The sequence below is a fragment of the Strongylocentrotus purpuratus genome, unplaced genomic scaffold (genome assembly GCF_000002235.5).
Source record: "Strongylocentrotus purpuratus isolate Spur 01 unplaced genomic scaffold, Spur_5.0 spur5_scaffold_6, whole genome shotgun sequence".
NCBI classification, from domain to species: Eukaryota; Metazoa; Echinodermata; class Echinoidea; order Camarodonta; family Strongylocentrotidae; genus Strongylocentrotus; species Strongylocentrotus purpuratus.
The window spans coordinates 53,268,277-53,287,212 of NW_022145612.1; the positions used below are offsets into that span (position 1 = coordinate 53,268,277).

Sequence of the window (18,936 nt, forward strand, 5' to 3'; positions counted from 1 at the left end):
GCTGCTAGTCAATGTTTAAAACACTAACCGTTATTTGAATACAACATAACTTTTAAAGCGTATCCGGACACCTACCCCCCTAGGACAACTACCCCCTAGGATAGTTGTCCGGGGGTATAGTTGTCCTATAGGGGTAGTTGTCCGGCGAGTAGTCGTCCTAGAGGATGGTTGCCCTATTATAGGGGGTAGTTGACTGGGGTGGTTATCCGGGGGATGGATGTCCACGAGGTAGAACCGTTTTAAAGCGATTCTGCTGATAAGTTTTTGTAGGTAAAATTTGTGTATTATTGTCTATTTAAGTATTTGACATGAACTAAAACGTCTTTATACAGACCGAATCCAACTCATCTTATAATGAACATGAAAGGTTGAAAATGTCACCTTGTTTTTTAATACCATTACCGGTCATTTATAATGTCAAAGATCGTGAGAAGGGGGAAAACTGATTGGGATGTATTTATCTTCTTAATTTCATTAAAAAAAAGTACATGTCATAGTTTCGGGCCATTATAGTGTTTTAGAACACATTTCTAAGCCTAGTCCATTATCTGAAGAAAAACAAATCAGTATCCAAGAGCTTGTTGGCCTTCTCTGTACACCAAATATCCGGTGAAAAGCAGCGGTCGATCCGCATCCGCGTCCAGCAAACCCGGTGCCAACCGCAGAAAAACCTCGTCGTCGCGTTTCAGTTCTACCATGACCGAGGCGCTGGCGGAGTCGAGCGGGCTAACGAGGGCAGGGGTGATGCTCTGGAAGACCTGCAAAGTCGCGGATTTAAGATCCTTTCCAGCTTCGAGTTTGAAGAGTTCGACTCGGGTCTCCTCATCCATTGTCTCACTCGAAAAGCTGTAGTAGAAGTAGTAAACGCCTTCCAGTGGGACTGCATGGAAAGAAACGGTGCAGTCGCTAATTATTTCATCAAGGGCGTCACTAGAAGGGGGGGGGGGGGCTGAGTAGTGACGACTCATTACGAATTTTGTGGGATTTGAGGTGTATATCGTGAGGACATTAATCATTCAGGTACGAATAATGGGGCTAGCAATATCTTTGAAAACTTCGCTTTTAAATTTATGACCATCTCTCAAACAAAGTCATTCGATTAAGGAAAAAGGGGGCAAATATCAGATCACATGTCCTCTAATCATTGGTGCATATGGGCACAAAAGACCATTTTCTTTATATGTAACCAAATTTTATTTTATTTGCAGACGATACGGATATATTCTTTAAACACAACAATCGTAATTATTTGGAACAGACTATGAACTCAGAATTAGATAAAAGACAGTAAACTAATGGTTTTTAGCAAATACATTAGTACTAAATGCTTCAGAAACTAATTTTTATGGTATTTGGAAATACAAGCATTGATGATAATCATAACAATGCACCAGTTCAAAGAGTCAAAACTTAAAAATTTTGGGAATTTTTGATGGCGAGGATATGACATGGTAATATCCAGATGCATCGGAGCTACAAACAGATTTAATGATACTGTACCTATAAATATGTTTTATTGGTGTTGTACAATACAATGATTTTACCCCATTTGAACTATGGTAACATTATATGGGGATCGTGAAATACTATCTTCTAGATAGATTATTAAAACTACAAAAAAGAGTCGTCAGAGAAATATCACATTCTTATTCACGCTTACATAATTATAGTGTGACTATTTTTGAAAGTTTAAAAGTTTAACCAATGTATGAACTGCATGTTTATAAGGCAGGAATATTCAGGTTTTTTTGTCATAAGAAATTATTACCAAAATCATTTGATTCTTATTTCAACGTAATCTTGCCGTACATAATAATAACACTCGTATTAAATTTGATTACCGTGTTGCTTATGGTAACACTTCCTTCTCACGTTGCATTATTCGGTGTAGAGGTCCCATATTATGGAATGAATTACCAAAATTTAATAAATATTTTAATTTTTAAGTGCATATAAGAATAGAATAAAAGACTATGTAAAGAGTAATTCATTTAATAATTCATCTTGTCTTTTATTAATAACGATATATTGTGTTATTGCTTGATGTGCTTTATGTTGTCTTTAGACTAGAATAAATGCTTCTAGACAGTACGGGATCATGGACACAAGTTTTTACAAACTTTTTTTGATCGCGCCACATTTACATTTTATGTCTTTCAAGTCGTATAAATTTGTCCTTTTATCTTCTTGATTTGCATGTATTATTTTGATGTTTGTTTACTTGTTGTATTTTTACTTTTGTATATAATTATTTTTGTATTACTAATGCAAATGTGGAAATGAATCAAATTCAATTCAATTTAATGCGTACGTCTTTGTGAAGTGCCTGCACGGGTTCGAATGATTCGAAGTGCCCCTTACGAATAAATGTATTTCAATAGTCAGAATGCGAATTGCATATATTACGTGTTTGTTAGGTGGGGCAGGCTATAAAGTTTTGTCCTGCCTAGCAACAAAATAGTGTATGCAATTCGCATTCTGATTTATATTGAGATACAATTACTTGTCGCAAGTCAACGAAAGAATTCGTATAGAGGCACTTCACAAAGACCGCATGCATTAAATTTGGTTACTTTACGAAATTGGCTTATTTCGCCAAGGGGCCGAGGTCTCTTACTCAAATATCATATTCATTTCAAAGTTTGCGAATGAGCGAAGCATATCGAGAAATATTTATCACTTTTATCAAAACAATACAATAGCAAAATATTATTCTCGGGGGTTGCGGACCCTTACCACCCCTTTCTCCCAGCCATATACACATAGGCCCTCGTATGCAAGTTACGATCTCTGCCCCTCCCCTCTCTCTCCTTACCTTTGAATCGTCCTGTGACGACATCCAGCGCTTCACCGATGTTGAGATAGATCTTCTGCGAGTTCTTGTTAAACGCCCCGATGTCCCTCGAGGTCGTCGAGTCGCTCATATCGGCCGTCCTCTCCACGGTGAACGCGATAGTTCTCTCATACTTGAAGTCACCCGACACTGGTTTGTTTAATACGAACAGGAGAGCGATACATGACCCGAACAAGATGTGGAAGACAGACGCGCCCGACATCGTTGCGTGAATATTTTCAAACTGCAAAAGAAAGCGCATTATATATAAAGATTTGTTTCAACTGAAGTTTTATTCAATTTTACGGACTCTAAGTTAAAAAAAAAACAAACAAACAAACGAATTAAAGAACTGCTAATTTAGTGTACCCCGAGATTAATAATCTCAATACTTAGCGTATCGTAAGGAAAATTAATAAGATGCAGTTTGCTGTGGAGATTATCGTGTTAAACCGTTTAAAATGAAAAAGATTGTTGTACATAAATGAAGTACAAATCGAACACATGTCCCAAATGAATAACCCCTTTAAAGTTTCTTCGAACCCTGAAATCGATTCATTTTCTTCAAGGAAATCTTAAAGAGAAGGTTCATTGATTTAAAAAACTAACTTTAATGTCATTATTGCAAAGGTGACACTTTGATTGGCCAAGGTTATCAAAAGCCAATGCTTGGAAACATTCAAAGTAATGATTATTAACAATTAAAAAACGCTTAGATACAGCCCCGACATAGCGCCTGAAACTGAAGCTCCCCGGTCGCTGCTGAGATATGACGTCACATGTTGAACATGATGTACACAAGCAGACGATGTCCCATGACATCTCACACAATTTCAGTGCCTGTTTTGTCATCTTTTCTTCTGTTATTTCTCTTACTTCAATACCCTCAGGCGAAATGTTTAATATATTGCCTCACTCTAAACCCCGTGCACTGTATTATTTTGATGAAAAATGCAAGGACAAAAAAAAAGGGAATCCGTCGCTTGTAAACAAAATAAGACGCCATTGTATTTTCAGCTGCATACGACGCGGCATGTTCGGCGTTTCAAGAGGGAACGTCTATGCTATCATTCCGGAGGTTTTTTACTTTGAAGGTGTGGTTTCTTTGATGGTTCATTAACCCCTATCCTGTGTATTTACAAACAACATAATTTAGTTATTAGAATGGGGTCATATCTCTTTGTGAATGGTGTAAAATTCCATCACATTTATATACACTAAACTCATTATAATTTGAGGAATAAAGCATTGCAATTATGTTCATTCTTTATGGGATGTCGTCTGCTTGGGCAGGGTTGGTTCATATTGTGACGGCATTAAAACATCGATATTTTTCCGGCGAATCTCTCACATATCCCAGATGATATGGAGGTTGTTTTATTTGTAATTTTATAAATCACCGAATATGTAGTTAACCTAAAAATTGCATGATGGCCATCTGTTAGCTTACCAGTTTCTTGTAATACGCTATTTGCCATATTTATGATTTTCTATGAACCCGCACTTTAAGTAGATGAGAAAATCAGTTTTAAAGGTACTATGTCCAATTTACAGGCCAACACTATAACACCTACCAGAAATCTTCATCATAAAGGCCTATACTATATATAAAAATCCACTCACCTTTGAATCGAGTTCTTCACAAAGTACAGGCTGCAATGTCCGTTCTATATGCGTCTATCAGATGTATTCCACCTTCTCAGTTCTCACGCCTTAAATGCGACCCTTTCCGACGGCTACCAGGCTAAAGAGTGAATGAATGTCGAGAATCTCCAACTTTCTCTGTTCTTTGGTTGGGCTGTGTGCTGTGCTTTCTTTCTTTTTTTCCGTTTCTGATTCTAAGCAGATATCTCGCCTATAACAACAGGTGGTGTCAAACTTTACATTCTAGGTATCCGAATTTTCAATGAACTTCATGAATAAAAGATAATGATATGTAAACATGTTATCAAACGCACAGCATAATTTGCATTCTAATTGCGATTCTCAAAGGCGATGTTCATTGTAAGCACTCTCTTGAATATTTTCCCCACAATATGTTGCCAGGAAATTCGTTCCTCATCCAAAGCCAGTCGTAAAAACGCCCATAGATGGATGGCATCTGGACCTCCGTCAGAATAAAGGACTAAAATGTTTACCTAAAACGTGCCCGTGATAGAAATAACTGTCTGGTATGGGGGATTCTTTGATTAAAATGATACATATTAACTTTGCCAACTTGTTGAGGAAAGCCGACAAATACATTCCTCATACTAGGCGGAGCATTCTGGATGTGCAAAAGAGGGCTATTTATTTGAATATAATTACATGCATGAAGATCATTCGTAGGACAAGTACCTCTGGCCAGGGAGGTGATAGAGGAAGAGTGGAAACTCTTGTAATTTAATCAAAATAATGCACGCGTGAGTTCTAAAGCGTAACAATGGGATGCGTAACGTTCCACTTGGCTTTGGAGTTCCATGCTCCGAGCCGCTCTTCCACTGAGGGGAATCTCGGAGGCCAGGCACCAGTTTCACATTTACTAAATTACCGGCAAAATTTCTGTGTAAATTATAAACTTTATATGGGGATTGTATTGGGCAGGCGCGGATCCAGGATTTCTTGGGGGGGGGGGGGGGGGGGGGGCCAAATTTGAAATTATGCAAGGCAAATATCGGTACGTAATGGTGACACCGGCAGTGGCGAAATGAGCAAAAACGTTTGGGGACGGGGGGGGGGGGGGTAGAAACAAAATCTGCACCACCCCACTCTTACATGCAGGCCCCGCTGAACGTTTCTCTATTAAGTAGGAGGGGGGGGGGGTAGGTATTTACGATCAGGTAGAGCTTTGCGTAAATTGGCGTGGGGTCTCGGGGCGAAGCCACTGCGGGGGTCAAGGGGTGGAGCCCCCAGAGGCACAGGGGATATAGGCATTTCATTACGGTCAGATGAGCACATTTTAACACCTTATTTGTGACACTGGCAGGTCACTTAGGGTCCACGGTCAGATGAGCATCCAGGGGCCCGCCTTAGGGCCATTGATTGGGTTCAGGGGGCAGAGCCCCGGAAGCTCAGGGGTTTAGGCATTTAAATACGGTCAGATGAGCATAATGATACCTTATTTGTGACACTGGCAGGGCACTAATTGGCGTGGGGTCCACGGGGCGGAGCCCCCAGAAGCTCAGGGATTTTAGGCATTTAATAACAGTCAGATAAGCATGCAGGAGCCGCCCATAAGGCCCCTGGTGGGGTCAAGGGGTCAAGGGGTGGAGCTCCCAGAAGCTCAGGGGTTTTGGGCAATATATTAACGTCAGATGAGCATATTTTTATACCTTATTCAGGGACGGATCCAGGGGGGGGGGGGGGCACAGGGGGCATATGCCCCCCGGCCCAAAACAAAATTAGTGCGAACAATTTACAATCTTCGATAAAAACTTTAGGTTTGCTTTTTGTATTTTTGTATTTTTGCATTTGGAAAAGAAGTAAGAAATTGCATAAGTTTGTGTTCGCTTGTTCAACTCATTACACATTCCACAATTGAAGAGAAGTCATTGAAAGGGACAGCGAACATTTGCTGAGATACCATTTTCTGATGTAGGAAAATCCTGATATCCCATGCGCTCTTTTATCTCACCACCTGGTTACTAGTTGCAGATTAGCGCATAACTTTCGGCGGCTTAGAGCATGGGGTCAAAGGAGAGCGGCTTGATTCCACTCCTTCCCTATTACCTCCCTGCTCTGGCACACCATTCCCAGGACAACTGAACAACTATTCCCTTGGATGACTACCCTAGACAACTTTCCCCTCGAAAGACCACCAAACGACTACTATGCCCTTTGAAGAATACCCTAGCACAACTGTCGCCTCGGATGACTACCTAGGAAAACTGTCCCCTCGGATGACTACCTAGGAAAACTGTCCCCTCGGATGACTACCTAGGACAACTGTCTTCTCTGATGCCTTCCCTAGGACACTATCCCCTATGACTACCCTATATAGGACAACTCTCCCCTTAGATAACTACCCTAGGACAACTCTCCCCTGAGATAACTACCCTAGGACAACTGTCCCCTCTGATGAATACTTTAGGACAATATTGTACCCTCGAATGACTACCCTAGGACAACTCTTCCCTAAGATGACCACCCTAGGACCACTGCTCCTCAGATGACTAACCTGGGACAACTCTGCCCCCTTATATGACTACCCTAGGACAACTCTTCCCTAAGATGACTACACTAGGACAACTCTCCCCTAAGATGACTACCGTAGGACAACTACCCCCTCAGATGACTACCCTAGGCTAGGGCAAGTGTCCCCTCGAATGACTACCTAGGACAACTGTCTTCTCTGATGCCTTCCCTAGGACACTATCCCCCTCAGATGACTACCCTAGGACAACTCTTCCCTAAGATGACTACCCTAGGACCACTGCTCCTTAGATGACTAACCTGGGACAACTCTGCCCCCTTATATGACTACCCTAGGACAACTCTCCCCTAAGATGACTACACTAGGACAACAGATCCCCTAAGTTGACTACCATAGGACAACTCTCCCCTATGACTGTACCCTAGGACAACTGCCCCATCCTCTGACTACTCTAGGCTAGAGCAAGTGTCCCCTCTAATGACTACCCTAGGACAACTGTCCCCTCGGATGAATACCTAGAACAACTGTCCCTTGTAAGACCAACTAGGACAACTGTTCCCTCTGATGCCTTCCCTAGGACACTATCCCCCAAGATGACTACCCTAGGACAACTCTCCCCTTAGATGACTACCCTAGGACAACTGTGCCCTCGGATGACTACCTAGAACAACTGTCCCCTTGTAAGACTAACAAGGACAACTGTCCCCTCTGATGCCTTCCCTAGGACACTATCCCCCAAGATGACTACCCTAGGACAACTCTCCCCTTAGATGACTACCCTATGACAACTGTTAGATGACTACCTTAGGGCAAGTGTCCTCTCGGAAGACTACCCTAGGACAACTGTTCCCTTGGATGACTACTCTAGTACAGCTTCCCCAGGAAAAACTATCCTGACATCTACCCCAAAGAGCTACCCTTCATTAATGACCTCCCTCGGATAACAACCCAGATAAATAACTAAAAGTAGCCATGGTATTCAGAAATGGGCGTAATCACATGGTGGTTGTTTTCTCCAGAGGGTAGTTTTCCATCAAACAGTCCACCAATCAACAAAGCAATCAATTTAATACGATAAGTGAACGAGAAATGAAGGAGAAGAAGCATTTTTGTGATTTTGAATAAATTTGCATAAATTAGCATAGAAAATGAATTTCACGATTCTGTCTCCTAGCCCTATCATATGAAACAATCAGAATCAAAATCGGTTGAAAAATAACGAAGAAGAAGCATTTTGAATATCTTGATGTTGATGCCACAACAAAGTCTAAGTTTGTTGACCTTAAATGACCTTTGACCTTAACTTTTGACCTGAAATTCTACTCACATGATTGGGGATACTTGATTACCCTATAGTCCAAGTTTCATTTACTAAGAACTTATACTTTAAAAATTATATTAAAAATTCTAAAACTTAACCTTAGGTTAAGTTTTTGTTGTTGACGCCGCCGCCGCCGCCGTCGCCACCGCGCCGTCACCGGAAAAGCGGCGCCTATGTCTCGCTTTTTGCTACGCAGGCGAGACAAAAATACAATATGAATCAATCAATCAAGCAATCAATCAAACAATCAATCAGATGTTCAATAATTGAAATAATATATTAATCAATCAATCATCAAATTGACCAGGCAATCAATTAAATATCTAAGTAGTAAACTGATAGAATATCAATCAATTACACATCCACTTAATTAAGTAATACATGAGAACCAAGTGTTAAAGGACACTGTTGTGACAAGGGTTATTTATAGAAGGTAATTTTCTGGTCCCATATTTTGGTATTTATTTTAGCGCTAATATAACAAGATTTTGAAGTTGCACTGTAATTACCCCAGTACCATGGAGTTTGTTATAACGAGGTTCCACTGTATTAATTAATTCATCACCAAATCAACCAACCACATGGACATCCAAGCAGTAAGACAATAAATAACAATCAATGAGGCAACTTGTATATATAAAACATGATCGTTTATTGAGTATTTTTGACATAACACTTCTTTTTTTCCAGTAGTAAAAAAGAGAAAAGAGGATCTTTCATCTAAAACGTCACATGCATGCCCCCCATCATTAATAGCTGGCTTTTCTTTTTTTAAATTCATAATATGGGAGTGAGAAGACTGGAGTCATTTCCTTTTGTCATAGGCAAGGACATGGAACATGATATCGGAAAATAAAGTCTATGGGCTCCCTTCATAGAAATCAGCAAACAAATTTAAGATTTACAATCACTGAATTTAGAGTCAGGTGAAAGAAAAATTATAATCCTTCCTGTGTCACTAAAATTACATACCAGTATGTGTATCTTCAATGAGGCCCATTCCCATAGGATACAGGACGATGCAACATTTAATAAAATGTGGATGTGACTCAGGGGCGATAGTCAGAGTTAAAAAGTTTGCGAAATCCAAGCAAAGCGAGGTGCTGGGGCGTTTAAGCAAGTCATGAAAAAACTGCACCTCACCCACCTAATTTCAGATCTCACGGATCATTCACTTTTGAAGAAAAAAATCATGATTTAAACATTTTAAAAATTTAAAAATTTTAAAAATTAAAAAAATAATCAGGGAATTATCAGGCCTGATGTGAATGACAAGGAGTAGCCGAGTTCAACTAAGTTCTAATGCAAATTAACTTATCTGGTTACTGGTTCCTCTTTTTATTGTTTACCTGTTATGAAAATACAGGTCATGGTATCAGCTTAAACAATCCATATATCAAGCTGAACTCTAAGAAGAAAGACAAGCTCACTATCAAAACATTTTAGGTACAAGATAAAAGCTATATCAATATAATAATAAAACAATAAATCTGGATTTGTATATTACCTCTAAGAGCTTGACAGATATCATTACTAACCCGGTCATTGAATTCATTCAAGTACACAATGTGTGGACCATCTTTATTCCCTTAGGAGTATTCCTAATTTAATCACTGTGAGGGTATACGGCAGATACTATCACAAATGAAAGATGGAAAGGGAACATTAAACAAGGAAAATAAAAAGTAATTTTGTGAAAGGAAACCAAACCAAACCAGGACTTGGCAATCAGGCTGGCAGTACATACAGTTGTTAGATTCTGCACAAAAATGTTGTTTGCTGTCATAGTAACAGGAACTGTTCCTGTTGTTATGGCATCACAGGTCTCATTAGGGTAAGAATTGCAATGAGTGTGAAGACAAGCAAACCGTACCTCTGGAGGGATCTAGATGATCGGTCTACCGTAGACCAATCCAACAAAGTGAGTGAAATTGGGGTCTTACTAAACAAGTGGAATGCTCAATCTTTTTGAGAAACGTTCGCCAAGCAGCCATAGTCCACCAACAAGATGGAAAGATAAATGTCCTGAATTGGTATATTATTTTTTCAAGTTTTCATGCCTCTTAAGCATTGCATTCCAATCATCTGTTGAAGACTGAATTCCCTCATTCTCATAAGGTTAAAGGTCATGTAAAGTTTCGGTGAGCCTTCACATACTTTTTTTCAGATTCCTTTGCTTTCAGATGATTAATAGCAAGATACTAGCAATGCTAATATGATGTCAAACTTTTTCTTTCCTCAAGTGGAATATCACACAAATGAGGCAAAAGATAATTCATATAGGCAGCCTGTGATGTAAATTCAAACAACATCACTGAATAGTACACAGAGGTAAAACCTTTCACAGTTGTTGAGCTCTGAGATTATTTTGCAGGGAGACGTTTGGGTGGAAGGGCCCCCACTACACCAAAATCGTAAATGGAATATCAAATGGTCCGCACGTTTGGGTGGAAGGGACCGCTACACCAAAATCATAGATGGAATATCAAATGATCCTGCACGTTTATCTTTTGATACAAGGTGAACAATGTGTGACTATATTTAACAAATAATATCATGCCAATCTCCATTTTGCTGCTAAAAATGTACATGATTTCTTAATACATGGTCGGAGAGCGTGGTTTGGAGTGCGTGGTTCCCATATGTAATGGGATAGTGGACTTCATTCATTGGTTGAGTGTTGATTGGTGTACGGCTGAGGTATCAACCTTCATCACCTCTCTGAGGGCCATCGTAGCGTAGCAAGAACTAGGGAGGGAGAACTCTGCCTTCAATGCTGAGTGAGACCCATCTGAAATTGAAAATAATGATTATACATGTGTAACATTATTATCATGAATGATAATAATGATGATGACAACTACAACAACAACAATGATAATGATTAAAAAATATATATAATAATAATATTAGTGACAAAATAATTACAGTATCAAAAGTAGTAGTAATAATTCTACTTTAACAATGATCTTTTCCTACTTAATGGTGCTTTTGAGTTTGTGTATTGCATACAAAAGTGTTTAGTCCACTGTCTGGACTGTTTCTGTGTTGCGCGCCAAAGCAGATGAGAAAACAACACACCCTCAACGCTAAATGACAGTCCTTGCCTTTTATCTCACCCTCAACGGGTGTATTTACGAGGGTAACGCGACCTGTGTGGGGTAGGTGGAAGGGAGGAAGACATAGATAATTGAAGAATAACAAATTTATAAAAACGGACAGAATCTGATCTCCCAAATGTGCAGTTCTAACATTATGTTTGTACTTTGCAAAATCAATGAAAGAGAAGTTTATAGCAGTTAATTTTCTTGAAATAGTTGGATATTTCACATGTTTGCATTACATTATATACCACTTTCAAATAGTATTTATACCGCACCAAATTGTACAACAAGAGGACAGCTTGATGTATCCTACAGACCAGCTGCATTAGCTGCTAGTACAGCCATTGTATAATCAAACCCAAACTTCATTCACAATTCTGAGTCTGAACAGAAAGACTAACAGTTGTGTACCAGTCAATACAATAGCACAATGGTGCATGACCTAACTGAATATTTCGTGTTTGCTTTATAATTTTTGAGAATGTAGTGACATTCAGTGAATGAGTCAGCAACATTGAACAGACTGCATGGACTCAAAGCAGGGAAAGGCAGATTTTTAATGCATGACATAATAATAGGAGTACTGAAGTATTTAAAGATGATAAAAGTAATAGCAACGGTAATACTAATAGTAAAAAGTAATGGTAATAACATTACTAATAGTGACAATAATAATGATATTAATAATATTAGTAATATTAATAATATTAATAATAACAATAATAATAACTATAATAATAACAATAATAATAACAATAATAATAACAATAATAATAACAATAATAATAATTATAATAAAAATAAAAATAAAAATAACAACACAACAACAACTACGATAATAAGGATGATGATGATGATACTATCTGTACTACTACTTCAACTACTATTACTACTACTACTACTACTACTACTACTACTACTATTACTGCCGGCACTTCTGATGGTGACTTCTATACAGTGCTCGATTCATTGCTGAGCTGCCTAATAATATACATGTAGTGCTCTAGCATTTAGACTGTTGTCAATTGGTCCTATACGCCCTAGTACAATGAGTATGAGAAATTATCATCTGCGATTGTCAATGTTTCCACTGATTGTGTATCAATGACAAAATTTCTGATCTATTGCATAGTCAAACACTGTCAAATCCTTCCAGAAATGCAGGTAAAAATTCCTCATACTCATCGTTGAGGGCGTATAAAATGAAATACATTTACAGATAGTGATACACAATAGCTATGAATATAATTTTTTTGCAATATTTCTTTGTTAAAATCATCTCCAATATCATATCTATACAAAAATAGGGGTAAATAGTCATACAGCAGTTTGGAATATTAAAGAAAAAAAAGCAATTAAAAAATCATTAAAAAAACACAAATCATAATCTTTAAAATGCTTGTAATTTTTTTTTGAAACAATGTGCATATTCTTTAATAGTTATGACATTTTCTTTCCAAAAATCCTACCAAAATTTCCCCAAAAAGCATTTTTTTTTAACCCGTTGACAAGGGACTAATATCAGGCACCTGATTTAGACCACTAATATCTATTAGTGCCAGACTTAGGTTTCAACTCTCAACCTTATGATTGTAAGGTAGTTGAATAAACCACTGTCATTCATACATCTTTATATCTCCCCTCATCTTGTTACCATGGAGACATAATTAAAGCTGAAATGGTCTCTTCAGAGCCAGAAGGGCATTATATGAGTTAATGCCCTTCTGGCTCCAAACAAACATTTGTACCTGATACTTCTTTTGGTTCAGGTTTATTCTCCAGCTTCTCAAGGTCAGTCAATACCAGGGGAATCTTGACATCGTTATAATTGTATAACTCCCTGCAAAATGAGCACAAAAATAGAAAAATACATTTTTTTAATGAGATGTGTACAGTGTAGACAGGACATTATTTATTTTGCAAAGTCACACTTTCTTTTGCTGAAACTGGAGAAAGAAAATAGAGCAATGAATTAATCAAAAAGGGAATATTTTTACACAAGTATAAGGAATATAGGTATCATTTTTTCACTACTTATCATTTGTCACATAAGACAAAAGGATCATAGCAAAATTGAGCTGAATTTTAAATTTAAATGGCATTTTGATTCTAGTAAAATAAAATAAAACTCCTCCAAACATATCTCCCCCCAAAAAATCATTACACCTTGATCTAGCATAAATGACAATAAGCTAAAATACAAACAAGACATGTGTGACAACAGCATCTCCAATATGCCTCCACCTGAATTTAGTTAAATCTATGTTCCAGAAACATAACTTTCACCTGAGTTGTGGTAAGAGGGGACTTGGATGCCATTCAAGATGTTATTATGAATTTTTATATTTTTATGGATAAAGCTAATTCGCATATCATGTAAAATCTACTGGTTATAGCAATCTTAAAATGAATTAACCATGTACAGTGACATGGGTAAAAGCAATTGCATATGAATTGATTTTACTTGGATCTTAGGCAGCAGATTTTGATAAAAATATGATTCTCATTATTTTTTTGACAAATAACAATTATAATATTTTTTTTAATGTGTCCACCTTGTTCACTGACCCCAAAAACATTGAATTGAACACTTGATTTGTTAAAATTGGTTATAAATGATATTCAAAGGACCTCCACAATTTGATTTTTTCTGTTGTTGAAAAATATTGGTGCATTATGCAAATCACATGCAATACATTATTTCACTGCCTTTGAAAACATCGGATTGAACATTTGTTTCAATCGGATACATATACATGCCACTTTCTAGGGCAAACATGAATTTAAATATCTATATGATAGATACTTGTTTGTACACAAATGTAAAATGTATCTATCATGTGTAATAACATTGGGAACATAATGTGGGGCATTTAAATTGTGTAAGTCTGGTATTTAGATGCAAAATCATAAAAAAATTGATATTTTTCCCTCATTTTTCTTCATGACCTATGTTCAACAATTTGCATATTATGCAAATTATAGACATAAAATGAGTTTGAACATGTCATGGTGATTGCTGACCTTATAAACATCACTTCAAGTGCTAACACCCTGAAAGTTTAGTGCAAATGTATAGTAAAAATATGAATTTTGTATTATTTCCTGTACCTCCGATCTGTCACTTCTCTTTGTCATGTAAAGCATTGTCTTGTCCCTTTCTCATCTCTGTTGGTATCCCCCTTTTCCCCCTATTTTGAAGTTCCTTTTGTAGTTACAGACTTGTAATTTAATTACTTATTAGTCCCAAGTATCATTTCAGGTGTTCACACTTGTACAAGTATTCCTTTTTAGTGGACCCTTCTGTTTCCAATGTGTATTTCTACATTTAAAAAAAATGCTTATAATTGATTTGTTGGTTGGAAACATGAATAAATTGAAGAGAAAAAAGAGAGCTAATTTGCATATTATGCTTTCCATTACTTAAATTTTAGTTTGTTGCTTAAGAATTATTCCAAAGAGCACTGCAGTGAAATAAATTATTTTGCAATAACTTTTGGGTTACCCCCTAAAATTCAATGGACTACTCTTCTCGAAGATGCGAATGCATTCATCAGGTACGGAATGAATAAACATCATTGTATCATATTCAGATATACACTATTGTGTCTGAAATGTATTTATAAACTTGGGAAAACCAGATTTGGAGGCTCCCGCAGATGACTGTATATATAAAATAGAGCGCAGAGAAAAGTCATACGAGGAACCAAGGCGGAATTATATGCTACGCTGGACTTGTTACAATGAACAGCTCACCGTCTTGGTAATCTGTGTTGTAATTCTTGAGTCCAGAGAGGCCATACTTTACAGATATCCTTGTCAAACCAATGCCTATCATGTAAGTTGTATTATCCATCTCATTTCATTTAAAGGGAGTGTATCATGGGAAATACCGGTTAATGCCATCTACGTCTTCTTTTGGAAAACTGCATGTAAACGAATGCACTTGATTAACTGGGTCAGCGCGCGCTAAACTGTGTCAGCGCGCACTAGCGTTCGCGAAACAGACCAAAATTCTCGTCACGCTTCGGTTTCGCGTATTGTTGCACGGACGTGAATGCTGCGGTTGCATCGTCCGTAGTTGTATTAAACCCAGCTTGGCCCCGAGTAGGCCCACGGGAAAGACACATAGTCTCCTCATGACACACTCCCTTTATTATCCAGTCAGACCACAGTCTCTGTGAAGTTACATGTATTTATGTGAGTCGTATGCATGGCATCTAAGGTCTTGAATGCTAAGTGTGAGAATAAATTCCCAACATATACAATATCCAACGACTGTCTGCTCTAGTTTGGCCAGGAGGGATTAGACCTCCCTGCAAGGTCACTGACAGGTGGTTATCTCATCAAATCAGCTCTTAATTAACATCAGAAAAAGAAGATCGGGGGGGGGGGGGGACCAACGGGTACCGCTTAGGCAATGTTTGCTATATAGAGGGCACAAGTAGCTACAAGTAGTGCACTTCTGCTTTAAAGGTATCGTTTAACAATGTTTAATCTGAGATGCATGGCCCTACGTGTTATCAGTGTCTGTGTTATGGTGTGAAATATTGAAACCCTTAAAGGTATTACAAAGTTTTGGTATGGGGTCATGAATTTGGTTCAAATGAACATATTGGAAGCATGCGATCCTATAATATTCAGTGATCATTGTCGCGGTCGAAATCGACTCTAAAGTTATGAAATTGTAAATAATAAACACTTTATGTTGAATAGCTCCCTCTCAAGGTCAAGATATTAATTGAGCTATAAAACAATGTTTATTGACTAAAATCGACCGATTAGCTATTCTCGTCCGGAAATCATATACCAGAACTACATACTCTGAGATGTTCTTGGTCGCAGCTACCATTGTACGGCCGTAGGAGCTATTTGAAATTTATCAAAATTTACCGGGAGCACCGGTAAATCTATATATTCAATTTTCTCGAAAGCAGAAGTGTTTTAAACGGCTAAAATTTCTGGTGTTTTTAATACATCCACAGGGGCATCCAAATATATCAAAATTGTAAAGAATCACTATCCACCCATTTTTCAAATTTCCCCAAAACTTTGTAATACCTTTAAAAAATTGCATTTCAAATTTTTTTAAATCTTAGAGTGATTGGATTTACCATACTCATTTCCCCAAAAGACTGTAGTGTTATAAAGACCGTTAGGAAAACACAAAATTTGATTTAGATTTCCAATCATAAATATCTTGATAATCAGACAGGAGATCGACTTGTAAAGTCATGGAATTCTTGACTGACCTAAAGGTTTATAATTGCAGCATGAGCTAAATCCAGGATTTTGTTTCAGAATCTGAGGCAATGTTACTGGGTCTCTTTAATTCTGCTGAAATAGTGTATATTGACATGAAACTTACAGATCAAGTATTTGTGCAATATGTAGTCTTGAATATCAATTGGCAATTGTACTAGTTATTTCATAGTAAAAGCACCGACTGATATTCAAGACTAGTTATTTCTCCTACCTTACTGACATTATTATTCAAGACTAGCTATGTTTTAGTGCTCTTACCAACTGATATTCAAGACTAGTCATGTTTCAGTATTCTTACTGACTTATATTTTTGAATAGTTATGGTCTAGTATCCAATCCAATTGATACGCAAGACAAGTTATGTTTTAGTATCATTACCGATTTATATTCACGATTGGTTGTATTTTTGTTTCCTTACCAACTGATATTCACAACCAGTTGCTACGTATGGCTTAATTACCAACTGATATGCAAGATCTTGGACTAGGACAGCTAGAGACAGAAGAGAATGGAAATGTTATGAGGAGGGCTTTGTCCAACATCTGGATGAACTATAGCCTGATAGATAGATAAATAGATGCAAGATCTAGATATATATATATGGTTTGGTATCATTGCAAAGTGATATAAATATGAAATAACTCATTAACAAGGTTAGAATGCCTTTCAAATGAAAAAAGTGTTAACATGGATGGGAAATCCTATATCTATAAAAGCAAACATGATTAACAGCAAATAGCTACAGCCCAATGGAGAACTCTTGGGCTTGTTATGTGTTTTTCGATTTTTTTCGATGTTTAATTCTTTTTCTTCTAGATCCATCTCAAACAATGGCAAGTTATCAGGGAGAACCGTCCGATCCAATGGCGCTTGCTTCAGCTGAACCTAACCTGCCGAACCCTGGTCTACTTACATTCCGAAAACTGGCAATCAACAAGGGACAAATCACCCGAGTAGAAGAAAAGAGGATGGAATCTACCATTCAAACCCAAGACAATATCCTTCACAGTAAAATTTACAGTGAACAGTTTTACAATGCTGCCCGAAATGTCAAAGGTGAGATAATTACAAGAGTTATAGTTATACATAACCATACAAAGTGCTTACGCTATAACAACCCCGGTAACTGGATTCTGTTATGATTTTGCACTCTACAGCGAACACTCTACACTCCCTTGGGAAACATTCCAGCCAGTTGCTCTGTTTATGTGTGTGCACATGCTAATTCAATCACATTGAAATTTGACCCCATATAACACCTGGTGGAGAGAAGCGATCCCAATAAAATGCATTGCCCAACGACATAAGTGCCATGCAGGGTATCGAACCCTGGACATTTGAATTTCTAGTCAAATCATATTAGACCACCTGACTACTACACCACGAGGGAAATATGGGTCTGAAAATATGCAGAGTTTCTATTGATATCAAAGTAAAGGCTATTTATCCAGTAATGCAAGAGATGTTATCAGTCAAACTCTATTTTCTCAATGATGGGGTCAGGTTTATATATGTTGATATATAAGGCATTCAAATCAATGTATTTTTATGTTTACTTTAAGGTGTGATGCTCTACCACTCCTACAAGAAAAGTGAGGCAATCAAGATATGGGAAGAGACATTAGCATCAGATAAAACCAATCTTAATGCACTACAGGACATAACACTGGCATACCAAAAACTACGCTACAACCGGAAGGCACAGGAGTATGAAGCAAAGCTCAGGAACACAATAAAGGCAAGCCCTGATGAGAAACGGATGATGTTTGCTAGGTGCCAGGTTGAACAGGGTTATGCTTTATCTCAAGATCTGCATACACAATCCTGGATAGGGATCAACCTACGTCAAGAACAAGTTAATTGCTACGAGGCCGCGCTTAAAATGGCTGAGGGTCTCATAGGCCAGAAGGAAAAAAGAGATTGGCTTCTGTACACTGGTAAGGCATATGAAACGCTTTGCCATGCTTCTTTCAGGGCTGGTAGACAAGATCTATACAAGGATTCCATAGGGAAGGCAATAGAAAAACTAGATGAAGCACTCCAAATGCCTGATAAAAATCCACTGTACCAGGCAGAGATATGGCTCATGATTGGGAACACGTTTGTTCAAGATAAGAGGTGGGAAGCATTTGTTCCTCCTCAACTTGTTGAACAATGCTACAAGGAAGGCTGGGAAAATCCAATGATATGCTACGAAAAGGCTTTAGAATTGGATCCCAACAATCTGTGGTTTATGGGTCGTATGGGAATTTACCTCAAAAAGCAGGGGAATCTCGAAGGT

The 18,936-nt window shown here is 37.9% G+C and overlaps 1 protein-coding gene and 1 long non-coding RNA gene across 2 annotated transcripts; both read right to left on the reverse strand.

Annotated features, from left to right (window-relative positions):
- Positions 1-397: 397 nt before the first annotated feature.
- On the reverse strand, positions 398-4,575 carry CVp18 (18kDa egg cortical vesicle protein). Its single transcript, NM_214476.1, is given in 3 exon segments — positions 398-880; positions 2,816-3,077; positions 4,457-4,575. Coding segments are annotated over 2 exon segments (558 nt in total). The 5' UTR covers positions 3,057-3,077; positions 4,457-4,575; the 3' UTR covers positions 398-563.
- Positions 4,576-8,917: 4,342 nt separating this feature from the next.
- Positions 8,918-13,254, reverse strand: LOC754053. Its single transcript, XR_004061828.1, has 2 exons — positions 13,139-13,254; positions 8,918-11,077 (listed from the first exon to the last, which is right to left on the reverse strand). It is a non-coding gene; the product is annotated as an uncharacterized LOC754053 (long non-coding RNA).
- Positions 13,255-18,936: the final 5,682 nt, after the last annotated feature.